A 15,473-nucleotide genomic window follows, 5' to 3' on the forward strand; every position below is an offset into this window, starting at 1 on the left:
AAAATTAGTATTTATTTCAAATCAGCTCAAAGCAACATGATATACTGTGAATATACAAAATAGTTTCAAAATGTGTCTGCACAAGCTTTTTCTATCTGAAATCCATACTCTTCAAGAATACATTATGCCTTATTTTGCAGAAAAACATCACACACAGTGACCTACAGTGCTGTACAGCTCCAACACAACAATCATCAGGCACAAAGTATGGCATCCATTTTATTGAGATCCATGATGGGAACCTTTTTTTTTCATTTAATTTTAATCAATTGCTTTAGAATTATGCTAATTTGGAACCTTTTTAAAAAAAAAAATTATATGATATAGGTTTCTAAATCCCATTGTGACACTGTATGTGATAGTGGGCCACACACATAAAATTGACTTGAACTGAGTATAAGAAAAAACAAAATTTATCAAGTGTTCACTGTTTTTAGCTCACCTGGTAGCACAAAATTCATTGTATTAAGCTGACAGCAAAACTATCAATATAGGTAAACACAGCTAGAGGAAAGTGAGAAAATATAAGTCAAGTGACACTTTGACCTTTACAGTAGAGTCCTGACAGTTAATTAGTCCTGTTCACTTTCCCACGTACAGTAGCAACAGGACCAGGAGGTCATGGGGGGCACGGGAGGATGATAAACTCTTTCTGTCAGTCAGACAAGCTCTGGAATGAAGAGGAGGATCACGGTCTCAGGGGTACAGGGGAGAGGTGTAGTCACACAGAGTGGGAGAGGAAAAAAAACAAGTTGGAAGGGAGAAGGAGATATTAAACATAGATGTAGAGGAAGAGACGCAGGTGGAGAGGGATGAATTGAAAGAGACAGCAAGGGTGAGAAAAACTATGAGATGAGAAGAAAGAGATCCAAACTGACAAGGAGGGCCTAAAAGGGAAAATAAAATAAGTTACACAGCGGGAGACATGTAGAGAAAGAGTGACAGACACAAAGACAGACAGAAAGAGACAGAGAGACTGCCTGACAGACATGAAGACAGACAGAGAGAGGAAAGCTGCTGATTGACTCTTCAGCATGAAGGAACTCCTTGTATGCTCCAACTTTTATCTGTAAACCCTTCATAGTTCTGCTCAGATTAATCTGTGAGCGACACTAATTGGCCATAATAACCACTGGGGAAATAGCAGTGGATGGGGATTCTGGGTAATATGAAAATGATGATAGAAAGCGACTGAAGGACGTCTGTGTCTTAAATCTCACTGCAGTTGTTATCAAGAGAGATATCTGTGGGTCGAGGGAGGTCAGAAGGGATGAGGACAAATTGAGGAGCATGTAGACTGGGGGAGTATGTGGGAGTGTGTGTGTTTCTTGCAGTTTTGTCCCTTTGAGTTTGAGTTTAAGACGTGTTTATTGAGGACATTTTTGTTGTATGGAATCATGTTGGACAGCCTACACTTCACAGGGGTTGTTTGAGAGGGTTAAGAATATACTTAAGTTTAAAATTTAAAGCTTAAAGCTGCTATAATCAATATTTTTTTATCAACACTGGACCAATTGTAATGTGAAAAGTTGCTCATAGTAATGCATCCACCGCTCTTTCAGGCTCAGCATCAGCTCTCCAGCACCAAAGGGGACAGACATAGCAACTAGCTGGTAAACATAGTGGAACATCCAGCAGCTATGAGCGAGATATTTCCCCAAGGAGTTGGTTGAGAGAGAAAAAGTACTTAAATAGGAGTGAATATTCCACTTACATTTGCCAAGTGTTGCCAGAAACACAGCTCCAAATAAATGTATAATAAACGTTGCTCTGTGTGTGCTGGTGTAAAAAAGCAACTCGCAAATTATATCTATTAAAATCAGTGACTCGTGGTTAAATCTCAATTACAGTAAGAGTTAAATCTCCTGCATTAAGTGTTTCACCATAACTTAGACTGTCACCTTAAGTCAAATGATTTATTGCTGTGTTAAATGGGCTACTTGCTCCTTGAGCCATTTTTAGCTGGTTTTCCAGCTGCACATAGACATAAAGTGCACCATCAGCACTCTCATCCGTCCTCCGTCGTATCAAAATGAAGTGTTGTTGAAGGAGAGTTTTAAATAGGGGTATTCATTAGCAAAAAAGTTCACATAAGCCAAGGTAGCTAACTGCAAAGCATGAGAACCAAAGTAAACAACTGACAGCAAACAGCAGCTCAAGGTATCTCTTAGTTCCTTCAGAGGTGCTGGTAGGTGTATTTTTCACTCTGGACAGAACCTGGCTAGCTTTCGTTCCCTGCTTCTAGTCTTTGTGCTAAGCTAGGCTATACAAGCTGTCCTGTCTCCACTTCTTCTTACCATTGCTGTTGTCCTTGTTGCTATCCCTCTACTAGCTTAGCACAGTCGGGGTTAAGACAGGGGCGGACTCCAGAGACATTCTTTAATTTCATTTCCTGTCAAACATCTGCAATGTTTGGAGATTAATGTGGAATCATACACATCTGAGAGGCAAGAAATTGGATTCCCACTATAATGTTAATGGTGGTTTTTCACATGGATATGCAGTATAGACACTACGAGGTTATGTGTATGTGTGTCTTTGTGTGGGTTGGTTGGTGTGGAGTTGGGGAGGCATACAATGGAAGCCATTGTTCAAATCATGCCGTTATCCTGAACTGATCTGACATTTGCACCAACGGACAATTTTATCTTGAATGTTGTACAGAATAATAATCAGTCAGGGGTTCGAGATATTTATCTGGAACCTCACAGTCAACAAGTGACCAGATTTTTGATTATTATATCTCCAGATCTTTCCTCTTTTTGCTTGGAAACAAAGAGCAGCAGCAGGGTGTATACCAAGCTTGTAGGAGACTGCTATGTTTTGTTTTAAACTCACAGTAAACTGCCAGTCATTCATTTGTCATTTCCTCTTGCCTGCGTGTGTGTGTAATTTCATAGGAACTGGTGTGCTTATGTGGTGACACGCACTGTTAGCTGTGTGATGGAGGATGGGGTGGAGACGTACATCAAACCAGACTATCAGCGCTGTACCTGGGGACAGTGTCCCAGAGTTGCGTGAGTATTTCTCTTTTCTTTCGTATTTCATATATCCTCTTATTCTGCCTCTTTGTTGATGGAATATAATCTAATCTGTATTCAGTCTTGCTCCTCCAGCTTCCTGTCCTGACTTCCACAGACGTTTGTATCCATCCATGTTCTTTCCCTTTCCTGTCTGTGGATACTGAATACACTCAGCTCTTTTCATTTTCTGTCTGGAGAGTCTGCTAAGGAAGGTGTCCGGTTGTGTCTGGGCTTGTGTGTTGCCAGAAAGAACATCAGTACAGACATACTTACAGCTCAGTATTTGGCTGATTAATCCCAATTATGACGTACTGGTCTCAAACTCACACATATTACTGTGGTGGAGCTCCAGTAAGCCTGGAGCTAAGCCTGTTTGCAGGCCTGAGTATATTTAATATTACAAATATTGGAGCAAGTTTACTATAGATGTGATTTATCTCATGGTTTTTCCTAATGTAGACGTTATGCTTGCAAGATTGCAACATTAATCAAGCTCTCCTGATGTTTTTCCTCTTTTGAAGTTTTCACCATGTTTTTTGACCCTGTCCAGGCTGCTTGATCCTCATGCCTGCCAGGGGCCTCAGCCTAAACCTGGGCTATGCTAAGAATGAAGCCGACAGGGGTTCCAGGCACCACAGTCTAGTCTCCTGCCCTGTAAAAACAATCTCTTCTTCTTACTCTGTCTTTTTTTCTTTTCATGACTCTCCTCCTTTCTTACTGTTTCTCTAACTCCTCCTCCCGCCATCTCTCCAAGCCCTGTTTTTGTTTTCCCTCTGAGACTACGTTGGATCCCTTTTTCTCACGCTCTCAGAGCAGGGAGCTGGAAGATGAAATCTTTTCTATGGCACAGAAAAGGCTCTGCGATACCTACAGTGATGTTTGTGGGTTTGCATAAAGGAGAGCAGCGAGCTGAACTTTTACAGTCAGGTCTTGTTAATGTGCCTGTGACGCTGCTGCCATAAAACATTATAGAGACTTCCGGCCAATCCTGGTCTATTTATTGCATTGTTACTCTAACAGGGGCTCTCTTCAGTCGCAGAGCTATATGACAAATTAATGGCACAGCTACAAAAGAACTATCCAAATAAAACATTCATGTTTTTTTAGAAGAAATTTAGTACTGGCTAAATGCAGTTGATGTCTTCTGGAAAATGGGACAAGAATAACATTTAAAGTTTACAAAGCACTTTTAATCCCATCCATCATCAGTGGATGATTTGCAGCTATTTCCAGACATCTAATGACTCAGTGCACATTAGTATCAACAATGTGCTGCGGTGGTATTCAAAAAAAGGGTTCAGGGACCGCACAGTACAAATTTTAAATGTCAGTGTTGTGATCTGGCACAGGTCAACTTTGCTCATGTCTCAAGTTAGTCTGGAGTGTGTGACTGTGACCCAAATCAACAATAGTAAGAATCCACAGCCACACTATCTGCTCTGTTGGGCTGTACATACTCTAAGTGCTAACATCAGCATGCTGACAGGCTCAAAATAACAAAGCAAAAATGTTCACCATCTCAGTTTAGTGGGTTAGAATGCAACATTTGCTAATTAGCTGTAAAAACAGTACAGAAGAAGATGAACAAAATGTCAGGTATATTTTGCAGGAATGTGGTTATAAATCAAAGGATGTAGTGGATAATGTTAAAAATCTGACCCGATGAAAAGATCCAGTAGAATGAATCAATAAATCTTCAATTGAAGTTGAAGTTTCATTGCAATCCATCTAATAGTTGCCAAGATAGCACGTTGTTACAATGGCTAAACATCAAGTCATGAGTCTAAATGTAGAATACTAACTCATAAGTCCTTGTCATTAGGGTTAAATCTCATGTCAGGTCTCCGGTTTTAAGTGTAGAAAATCAGGTCTTATCAGAACAATTAGTAAAAATAATACTCTAGATGACATTTGTATCTGAAATGTATATTTCATCCTCAGCTACCGGACATACAGGAGGCCAAGGTATAAGGTAGCTTACAAGATGGTGACAGAAATGGAGTGGAAGTGTTGCCATGGTTACTCTGGTGAAGACTGCCACAACGGGCCGAAGGTAACCACCGACACTCAGGTCAATGGAGGGCGACCCCACGTCACGCAGACGGGCTACAACACAGGCGGCGGACAGAGAGGAGAAGGTAGAGATGGAAATCCAGATCACACCTGCTTAAAATATGTTTTTTGGTTCATGGTATTAGGATACACTTAATTTGTTTTTTTGAAATAGTATCAAAACTGTAACACGCTCAAGATGTGCCTAGTTTGCCACATGTATCTTGTCAGTCTTTAAGAAAGTTTGTAATTGAATCCAAAGGCGATTGACAGAACGTGTTCTCATGGCCTTTAACATCTAGGACTATAAATTTAAAGGTTACATACTTTTTTGAGCAGTAAAAATGAAACATTGGCTGTTATTCATTTTCTTTTCTTTTCTCCAGGTGACACTGAGAAGATCAGACAGCTGGAGGAAACCATCCGTGGTCTGTCCAAAGACCTCCACAACATGCAGACTACCATTCACAACATGAACCAGAGGCTGTGCGTGAATGTTGTTTTCAATACATCATTTATATGTTTTATGTAATGGAATGCATTGACCTGCGGGACAAAATCCTGTTTACATCCAGGAAACTCAGATTTGCTTGTTGTGTCAGCCAGTACACTGGGGAATGCATATGACACTGTATAGCATTTCATGTTTAATGCATTTTATTTCAGCAAATCGGTTTATTTAGAGAGGATTCGCTTGTTTATTAACATATATACAGAGACTTTGGTAGGGTAGGAAGATATAAATAGTTAATCCTCAATAAGGACTTAATAGAATGCTACAACCTGTCCTCTGACTTAAACTGTGCACAGTTACAGATATATTTAGAGTAAACCATACACCACGTACCTGCCTACATGATACATTTTCAAATTAAGCAATGTGGCAATTATTCTTTCATCCTCAGCTTGTCATATATTATTTAACATGCCTAATTTAAAAAAAAACAATGATAGCCAAACCTTAAAGTAATCTCAACTCTTCTGTGTAGACCTGGTCTGAATGGGGCCATTGTCCCTGCTGATTCAGCTCAGCCACACATGAAGGAAACCATCAATAACATCCAGACCAAACTGGACCATCTCTACAACAGGACACAGGTAAACACCATCTGTTTCTTTTTACAGTCTTTTAAATGTCAATGCAAGCATACACTGTGTGACTTTATTTCTACATCTGCTCGCTTAGGTCCACGACCAAACCCTGCTCACCATCAACAACCACCTGGTGAACGGAGGGGGCAATGAGCTGGATGGAGTGGCCAGAGGAGGAGAAGGAACTGGGGGAAACCAGCTGAACACGCTGAAGGAGGAGATACTGACGGAGCTGGAGAGAAGGGTGTCTCTGTCCTGCTCTGCCTGCCAGGTGAAGCTCAATATGTAAAAATCTGATCACTACTCTCTACTCTGTTACAGCCACTTTTGGATGTCACCGTGTGTAATTTCTAGTTGTAGTTTGTTTAGCATGTTTTGACTCCCTGTGGGCTTCTGTTAAATGATTTATAAAATTCTTGCCACATGCAGGCGGTAATACAAGAAAACAGCATTCCCATATAAAACACTGTGCTAAAAAAAATAAAACTAAAGAATACTGCACAAACTGTCTTTCTACCATATCACATCCACACTGACATTATTCTCCACAAATATTTTACTAAATACTTACATACTATACAAAGCACCAAAGGAAAAACTGTAATGCAGGTTTTGTTGTCTTAAACCAGAGCATATTTAACACAAACATGTTTACATTTATTTCATTTCATTTTCTTTCATTTTAATGTAGGTTTCTTCAGTGCACTGTGCAGTTGTATTATGTATTATGTAGAAAAACATTATAAAAATAAATATTTCTCTTGGAGTATTGGCAAGCACCAGGACAAAAAACACAGATTGAGCTCTTTGACTTTTAAACGAGAATTGTTAAAACCAGTAACTTCAAACAGAGGTCTGGTGTGGGGCCCCCTGACTCTTTAGGCCCAGGTGTTCAGTAATCCATCCATGTGTGCTATACAAGTACATTGCATAAGTACAGTATTGTTTTATTTTTCATTCAAATCCAAAATTTCTGATACAGAAACACTGGCAAAAACCTTAGCAGAAGAAACCTGACATCATTAAACAGAAGACATAGTTGAAAGAAGCTGTATAACTAGAAAAAATAATCATACTTCTTGTAATCCCTGTTTCTTTTAGGCTGGTGTGGAGGATCTGAGGCGCCAGCAGCAAGAGGACAGGGAGCGGATCCAAGCCCTGGAGAAGCGGATCAACTCCATGGACCAGCACCTGAGGCAGAGCCTAGACATCTCCCGCAGTCACACTGAACGCTTCCAGGTCTGCTGCAACACAGTCACTGAGCTGGAGAAGAGGTTGTCCAATGTAGATGTCCGTGTCACCTCCACAGCGAACAAGTGCGACACTATTAAAAGTCGGCTGGATAAGGAGCTAGCCGGGACAGGTGGGGGAAAGGGAAGGGTGTCAGAGGACAGGTTGAATAACAGACTGAGAGAACTGGAGAAGAGGGTGAATAACACGGTGAGAAAGGCAGAGCAGAGGTGCACTAACACTGGGAACAACATGAAGGACAACGTCCAGAGAGACTTCACGCAGCTGCGCAACATGGTCCTCAGTCGGCTGGATGACAACAGCTTCAAAATCGGGAAGATAGAGCTGGACGTGGCTGTTCTCGGAGATACAGTCACTGACCACAGTCGACGTTTAAGTCAGCTAGAGAACATCACAACCTTCCTGGACAGAAGGCTAACGTCAACCACAAACTTGTGCAATGAGACTTGTGGTCCTAATGGAAAAGGGCGTGCGACTGATGACACTGTGAAAACCTTAGAGTGGAGAGTTGTCTCCAACCAAGAGGAGATCCAGAAGTTTAACACCAGGTTAAATGATTTGTCTGTGTCAGGGGACTCGCTGTCTGACAGAGTGATTAACCTAACAGATGATATCAAAAAGATAATAGATGTGACAGGAGTGAACGGCGAGAATTTCAACCGGATTGTCACAGTGGTTGAAACGTTGGGCCGTGATTTTGAGGATTGTTCTGTTTGCAGCAGTGTAGAGGAAGACTTGCGCTCGTTTACCAACTCCACATTGATCGGCCTCAGCAAGTGCCAGGCAGAGCTAACAGATCTGCGGAGAAAGGTGGACTCAGGAGAATCTGTCTGCTCTCAGGTGTGCTCTAACCTTCAGGAGGAGGTTGGACGACTCAGAGAGGAAGTCGAAGAGTGTACTGGGCAGTGCAAAAACAACATAAATGACCTGAAGACGCGCCTGGACGGTCATAGTGTCCATAGTGGGAGATTAGGAGGGGATCTGAAGTCCATCCAAGGAGAGTTGGCTGGAGTCATGGTCACGTTTAACTCAATCAACAACACTCTGAAGGGCCTGGGAAGGACTGTACAGACACACGGCAACACGCTGACTGATCTGACCAACACCAAGGACAGCATCGTCTCTGAGGTAAGATGATATTGTGATGATGACGATAATATGACTGCCAGTTACGCTGCAATTGCTGAAACACTTTGTTTATTATATTTGGCCTTTGTGACCCTTGAAACAAAAGCAATGTCTAATCATGACCATCGTCACAACTTACATTTGCTTATGTCTGGTGAGCAATTCAACCAAAAATGCTTTTCCCTTCTTCAGATTGTTTAATTCAAATTAAAACATTTTAAAAAGGCCTGGAGAGCATGAATTAAACTTTAATAACTATCTCAGAATATTTCTCTACTTTCCAAATACCATAATTACATAGTAGCTATTTCCAGGAAATTTCTTAGGCAAGTATTAGGACATTAGGATGCTTTGTGCTTAATGATAACTTCAAAAATGACAATGCTAACATACTGATGCTAAACAAGTATAATGCTTACCATATTTACCATTTTAGTTTAGCTTACTATACTACTAAATGGGGAATGACATTTGTTTTTTGGATATTTGATCATAAACCAAAGTATTATGATGAGATGATGGTGCTTAATAGGCTTACTTGCGTTATTACAATTTATCCAGAGGGTGGGATATTTTAAGTTTGTGCAAATTCATCATGTTTTTACCTGCTGGTTGCTCTAGATAAAAACTCAGGAGATCACAAGTCAGTATGATTCATCCTCTGGGGACCATAAATATCTGTACAAAATTTCATTGCAATCCATCGAGTAGTTTATTTCAGTGTGGATCAAAGTGGTTCACCATAAATCCACAATGCAGAGAGCCATGCTGCTAGCGTGGCTAAAGAAACAAAATTCTAATTTGTGTAACAAAATATGATTTATTCCCCTTGTTCCTTGTAGAAGATCCTTCGACCCCTCAGATATATCTTACGATCTTACGGGCCCCAGGTTTGGAGACACTGTACTATATTACGTAGAGCTTGCCCCTTAGCTACCGTTATGACAGTGGTGATGGTAATGGCGCTGATGATCTATGTGTTGTTTCATGAATCTGCACATACTGAAAAATATCTTTTCTTTATGGGCTGTAAAAACAACAATATGTCAATCAAACACCCCGCTTGGTTATCTTGGCCACAGTGTTTTCACATAATATTATTACAGTTAGGAAAATATTTGAGCATATTACAAACACGAGTCTTCTTGATGGACATGGCTTAGATAATATGCTTACATATTTTTGTGTGTATGAGATACCATAGTAAAAATAAATTGGAGCAAAGATGGAAAAAAAGTATATTTATACTAGAACTTTGTCAAAAGAGACTCAACCAGTATCCACATTCTGTACAAGGTGGACAACTTGCAGAAGGAGCTGACAGAGCACGTCGATGACTCGAAGCGCCGATTTGGCAATCTGGACAAAGAGATCCAAATAATAAGGAGCAACTATGTGACGGAGGTGGGGGAGTGCCGGCGATCCAGTGACGGCCTGGACCGAAGACTCTCCAAGCTGGAGGGAGTGTGCGGCCGCTTCGACTCTTTTTCAGACAGCCTGGAGAGGATCAAGGAGGGCCTAAACCGACATGTGTCTGGGCTGTGGACCTGCGTTAATGGACTCAATGTCACTGTAACGTCTCAAGGAGATCTTATCAACAATATCCAGAATGTCCAGCTGGAGAAAGTCCACTCCAACATACACAGACTGAACTCCTCCGTGGTGGACTTGGTCAAGGAGTTCCACAGTTTCATAGAGCAGGACTTTATGGGTGAGTCGCAGAGGACGGAGGGCATGGGATTTGACTTTTGAGAGCTAGCACTGAGTAGAAGGGAGGCAAGGCCGGGGTGAGGGGAAAATAGACCAAAGAAAGAATCCAGGCTGTCATCCTGAGACACAGCTCACTTACAGAGCCAATAAAGTCTGCAATCTGTCTGAAAGAGGAGTTTTAGTAAACATGAGGTTGAGGGGCACATCCTGAGTCACGGCAGGTTAAATGTCTCAGCTCTCTTGGCTTACTCTGCTATGTTTTTTAGAATTCTTCTAAGAGATACTTGTAAAGAGAATTTTCAGGAGGGTGGTGTTTCCCAGCTGTCATTAAACATTCCGCTCCACCAGGTCCACCTGGTCTCCCGGGCCCCCGCGGAGAGAGAGGCGAGCGTGGACTTCAGGGTCTTGAAGGACCCCAAGGGAGGGTGGGTCCTCCAGGAAAAGAGGGCAAGCAGGGACCAGCTGGACCCCCAGGTAGAGACAACAAACTTTGTGTTGGAGTTCTTTGATTGCACTTTGTTTAATATAAAAACATTTACTGATTTACAAGCTTCTTGGATCTTCTCTTCTACTGTAGATATATTGTGATAAGAATGAAAAATAAACAGCAAGAGTGACATTGTTGGATGATTAACTCTGTTTTTATCTTTTATCTTGCTTCTCAGGTCTCAGAGGTGAACAGGGTATGTGTTGTTCTTACTAAACAGCACATCAAAGCACTTGTTGCTCTTTGATCTGTGTTTCATACTAACTCCTACTCTCTGTCTCTCCTCCGCGATCAGGTCTTGCAGGGTCTGATGCCCATGTGCCCCGCCTTTCTTTCTCTGCTGCACTGACTCGCCCGATGAGGAGCGCAGGAACCATAGTGTTCAATGAGGTCTTTGTCAATGAAAATAAAGTCTACAATCCCAGAACAGGTGAGTTCTAGATCGGCTGGAATTTGAACAGGTGACTGCTAAGATCCGTACTGTCCTAACTTCTTTAAGATTACGTCAAGGAAAATTAGGTATATTTGAAATTAAAGGGTAAATTCACTCACATGACAAAGAAATATATTTTCTCACGTACACAAAAGTGTTATTTATTTATTTGGTTTGTTGTTGTGATTGGTCAACTGTTTTTGTAACTGGGGAAAGCAAAGCAGCCATCAACAACAAGACCAGTCCTATTGGTTCTGAACCAGGCTATTTCAATGATGTGAACCCAATAATAATAACCTCCAAAAGTTCATGAAAGCTGCTTATGTAGCTTGTCATAACACAGCAAATACACAACATTAAGTTTTCCCTGTTACCTGCTTCCCTCCTCCAGGTTATTTTACAGCTCCGGTGAGAGGGAAGTACTTCTTCAGCGGCATCCTTACGGGCCACAAGAACATGAAGATCGAGGCCGTGTTGTCCAAGTCCAACACAGGTGTGGCCCGAGTGGACTCGGCTGGGTATCAGCCTGAAGGCCTGGAGAAGCCAATGGCAGAGGCCAAACACATCCCTGGAGCTCTGGGTGTCTTCAACATTATCCTTCCCATGGAGGCAGGTGACACGGTCTGCATCGACCTCGTCACTGGCAAACTGGCCTACTCCTCTGAACCTTTGACCATCTTCAGTGGGATGCTGCTGTACGAGACCATCTGATTGGATGTTGTCTCGCTGTAATTAGTCTCTCTGGGTGAAACTTTCAGCATGAGAGCATCTAATTTGTCTGCTTGACTGTCAGAGACAGAGCCGCTGGCTGAACAGTCAGAGAGACTGAAATAACTGGACTGGATTAATTCAGGAAGGAGGAAAATAGTTTGTATTTTACTAAATGTCCTAAGAAGGAAGAAAAGAAATCAGTTTTTGTGTTTCACAGCTTTAAAGAAAACAATTTGAGCAAAGAGCCATTGTGTTTTTATTCGATATGTTTTCTTCAGTAAAAGCCACTCCAAGGTTGTTATAATTCCATATTTCATGCTGTGCTCTAAACTTGAATTCTTTACTGATGACACCGTGATAACCTTCATGTCTCACTTGTGTTGATGAAAGTAGGATGATAGCATTAGATTGGAGGGTTTTTCTGTTTGTTTTTTTGTAATCCACCCACATCATATCAAATGTTCAGAGATTATTGCACCCTCATTTTTCTAAAGCAGTTTCTTTTCTTCATGCTCACAGTTTCAATTTGACCACAAGAAAATTCCCAGAAACGTAACACTGAATGCCAATTGTCTCGGAAAAATTGCAGAGTGATGTAGGCGGAGGGGACACAGTCCAAACCACTATTCTTTAGAAGGAAATGCACAAATGAAGTCACTGACAGTTCAGTGGAGGAACCACAGGATTGTATAAATCATACAACAGCAAAACAATAAGACCATTTTAGGACATTAGCTATGCCCAGAAACACAGCAGGCGGAGGATAACCAGGGGGAAGAATGGGGATTTTTTTTACTCCTAATAAGTCCTAATAAGGGCCATCTAAACTTGGTGGAGGATCAAGTATTTAAAGTCATGAAGCTGTTACTATCAGTCTATCTTACATTGGATTTTTCATGTAGAGCTAATAATAACAAACAATGAAGCTACACATACCGCTGTGTCTATGCTTCAGATCCCACCTCTTCCATGATTACACACACTTACTGCCTTTAGAAGTCTAATTAAAGAAGAAAAACCAAGTTTGTAGATATTTTTGAATGGATTTCAAAAGGAACATTGCACATTTTCTGCTAGGACAGTACAGCAGAATGGGCGGCATACTGCATTATATTTACATTATTACATGAAGCAATACCATCAGGGTTTGTTCACAATGCATATTTTTCTAAATGTTTTCTCTGTGTTTAGTGTGGGAATGTCATTTTCTATGTTTCTATGCATTGTATAACCTTGAAAGAATGTAAATATTGTTCAGCAGTTTTGCCTGTATAAGATTTTTATGAGTTACCACTTCACCTTGCCAGGTACTGTATATGTTTTGTATGTTTTTGCCACCTGTGTGCCTGAAATACAGATACCCAGTTTTACACAGCTGATGTCACCAGTCTCACTTTTATCTGGATTGTGTTCCTTTATTAAATGTGTGAGTATGTGCCAGTTTTACACACTGTTTAGCCTGCTTGGGACTACACTTATTTAATCTGTCACTTTTTTGGCTTTTGCAAATACACACAGCTGGGTTGACTTTTGTTCCTGGCTCCTACTTAATTTTAGCTGAAGACTTCAAGGAGGTAGTTGAAAAGAAGCCATTTCTTATGCTGCGCTTCAGTGACACCTTGTGTTCAGTATCATTACCCTCCTGGCTTTGATGCTGCTACTGAAGAAGACTTTAAGGAGTCCATTGAAGGAAGGCGTATCGCTTGTCTTCCATTCTTTGCACATTCATTACTCATCAATGGGAATTACATGTCTCTTTATAAGCCCATCTGCACTCAATAGCTGCCATTCCACTGTCACTCACGCAAACAAAACTATGTAAATTGATCTATGCACTGGCGGTCAAGGGCAAAGAGCCGGTAACTCTACCTAGGCTGCTTGAGGATGTAAGGATGCATGATAAGAAAGGACGTACTCAGTGTACACGGTGTTTATGTGGGGAGTTTTGTGTGGAAGACCAGCAATAACTCTGTGAAACAAACAGGGGTCCAAGTGAACAATGAAGAAAAGTGAATGCAGTGCTGTCAGAAAGAATCTGAACTGGATTATACAACACAAGTGGGACTTCTGTGACGTTTAGGGGACAACACATGGCTTGTGTAAAGTAAAGTAAGCCTATTATTTTATGTTTATTCAGTAAAATTTTTCAAAGTGTATTTATGTTTTGTAGTTAAACTAAAATAAGTAAAACTATAATACACTTTACAGTAATGTAGCCTACATCTTTCCTTACTGCAGTCGTATTTGGGGCTGTAATATTCACATTACCGAGCTCATCACCTGCACTTGAAGGCAGCATCAGACAACACCGAAGAACTAAACGTCCTTCCCGGGATTTTCACGCGTTCCGTTGCCATGGAGCTGAGTTTGTTTCTTTCCTCCGGTTTACACAAAGTGAGAGGTTGTGCTTTAAAATAAAGTGGAGAAACTCGGCGTAAGTGTAGCTGTCCTCGCAGTCCAGACGTAGATTGGGTACGTGAAGAACAAGGAACAAAGACTTTAATGGACTTTTAAGGACTTTTTCCAGCACGGTAAGAAGCGCGTGCCCAACAAGGAAACAGGGTGGCTAGCTAACATTAACATTATCCTGCAGCCTCAGTGTGCAGGTGGCTGTGATGGTTACTGAAGCTATATATAGTCTATAATGCCTTTTATTTTAGTGTGGATACCGCCAAATGTTTTATTTACAGCGTTTCTGAGGTTCATTTGTCTTTTTTTGAATAAATGTGTAATATTTACGTTAGTAGAGGGTCAAAAGGTCAGTAGCTGTGAAAAGAGACTGAGTCATGCGCATTTAGACTCACTTTGTGATTTAAAGTTAAGGAGAGACCTAGCTGACTGAATATTTGCTAGACTACTTCTTAGAGAGGAAAGTCACCGAATGTCAACAATGGTCGAGTTAAATTGAGGTCAGACTTGCTTGTTTCCGGTGAAAATGCACTGCTTACCAAAGCAAAGCAGGGGGCTGCTCACTGTAATGGCTCCACACTATAATGGCTCCACAGACTGTTGTTACTGTAAGTGACACGCTAACAACATATGTGCTCTGAGATTTGACATGCTTGAGTGATTTCAGCTATACAATACGTAACTAAAAACCTAGCCTAAACCTGAACACAATAGTTTATTTAATTGTTTATTATTTCTTTAAAAATAGCTACAAAGTGGCTTCTGCCGTTGGTCATTGTATAGCTGCGTATTTGTCTGGAAGTTATGTCTCCCTTTTTCTTTTCTTTTTTCCAGCAGCCCCTGTCCGACCCCGTAATGAGTGGCACAGTAGCAGAGGGCCGCCTGCAGGTCCTTCAGATCTACCGTCTGCTGCAGTGCGTCCATGAAGGGGATAAGGGGCAGATAGAGAAGATGGTGAACCTCGGGGTTGAAAACCTCATCAATCTCACCGAGCCAAAAGACGGCACAGGGGTGCTACACGTGGCAGTTTCCGCCAACAATCAGGGTGATGGGAGTCTTCTTTACTCTGTCAAATTATATACACTCATTGGCATGCTGTAGGAATTTGATCCTTTTGAAATTAGGTCACATTTGGAAATGGCCAACGTTGAAAACAATTCATACTTTGCACGTGACG

General features: G+C 41.2%; 2 protein-coding genes across 2 annotated transcripts in view; both read left to right on the top strand.

Moving 5' to 3' along the window:
• emilin1a (elastin microfibril interfacer 1a) overlaps window positions 1-13,261 on the top strand; it is a 23,182-nt gene extending 9,921 nt beyond the window's left edge. Inside the window, exons 2-12 of the mRNA XM_035679240.1 lie at window positions 2,901-3,017; window positions 4,965-5,161; window positions 5,462-5,561; window positions 6,065-6,173; window positions 6,262-6,438; window positions 7,269-8,546; window positions 9,843-10,257; window positions 10,605-10,730; window positions 10,922-10,939; window positions 11,039-11,173; window positions 11,568-13,261. Coding sequence (XP_035535133.1) covers window positions 2,901-3,017; window positions 4,965-5,161; window positions 5,462-5,561; window positions 6,065-6,173; window positions 6,262-6,438; window positions 7,269-8,546; window positions 9,843-10,257; window positions 10,605-10,730; window positions 10,922-10,939; window positions 11,039-11,173; window positions 11,568-11,887 — 2,992 coding nt within the window. The 3' untranslated portion in view covers window positions 11,888-13,261. The remainder of the gene's footprint in view (window positions 1-2,900; window positions 3,018-4,964; window positions 5,162-5,461; window positions 5,562-6,064; window positions 6,174-6,261; window positions 6,439-7,268; window positions 8,547-9,842; window positions 10,258-10,604; window positions 10,731-10,921; window positions 10,940-11,038; window positions 11,174-11,567) is intronic.
• A 993-nt stretch (window positions 13,262-14,254) lies between these two features.
• ankef1a (ankyrin repeat and EF-hand domain containing 1a) overlaps window positions 14,255-15,473 on the top strand; it is a gene marked incomplete at its 3' end in the record, with an annotated part of 6,031 nt that continues 4,812 nt past the window's right edge. The window contains 2 exon segments of the mRNA XM_035678956.1: window positions 14,255-14,418; window positions 15,131-15,341. Of these exon segments, the coding sequence (XP_035534849.1) occupies window positions 15,152-15,341 (190 nt within the window).

The sequence above is a fragment of the Morone saxatilis genome, unplaced genomic scaffold (genome assembly GCF_004916995.1).
Source record: "Morone saxatilis isolate NCDOM2014 unplaced genomic scaffold, NCSU_SB_2.0 Contig7, whole genome shotgun sequence".
Classification (NCBI taxonomy): domain Eukaryota; kingdom Metazoa; phylum Chordata; class Actinopteri; family Moronidae; genus Morone; species Morone saxatilis.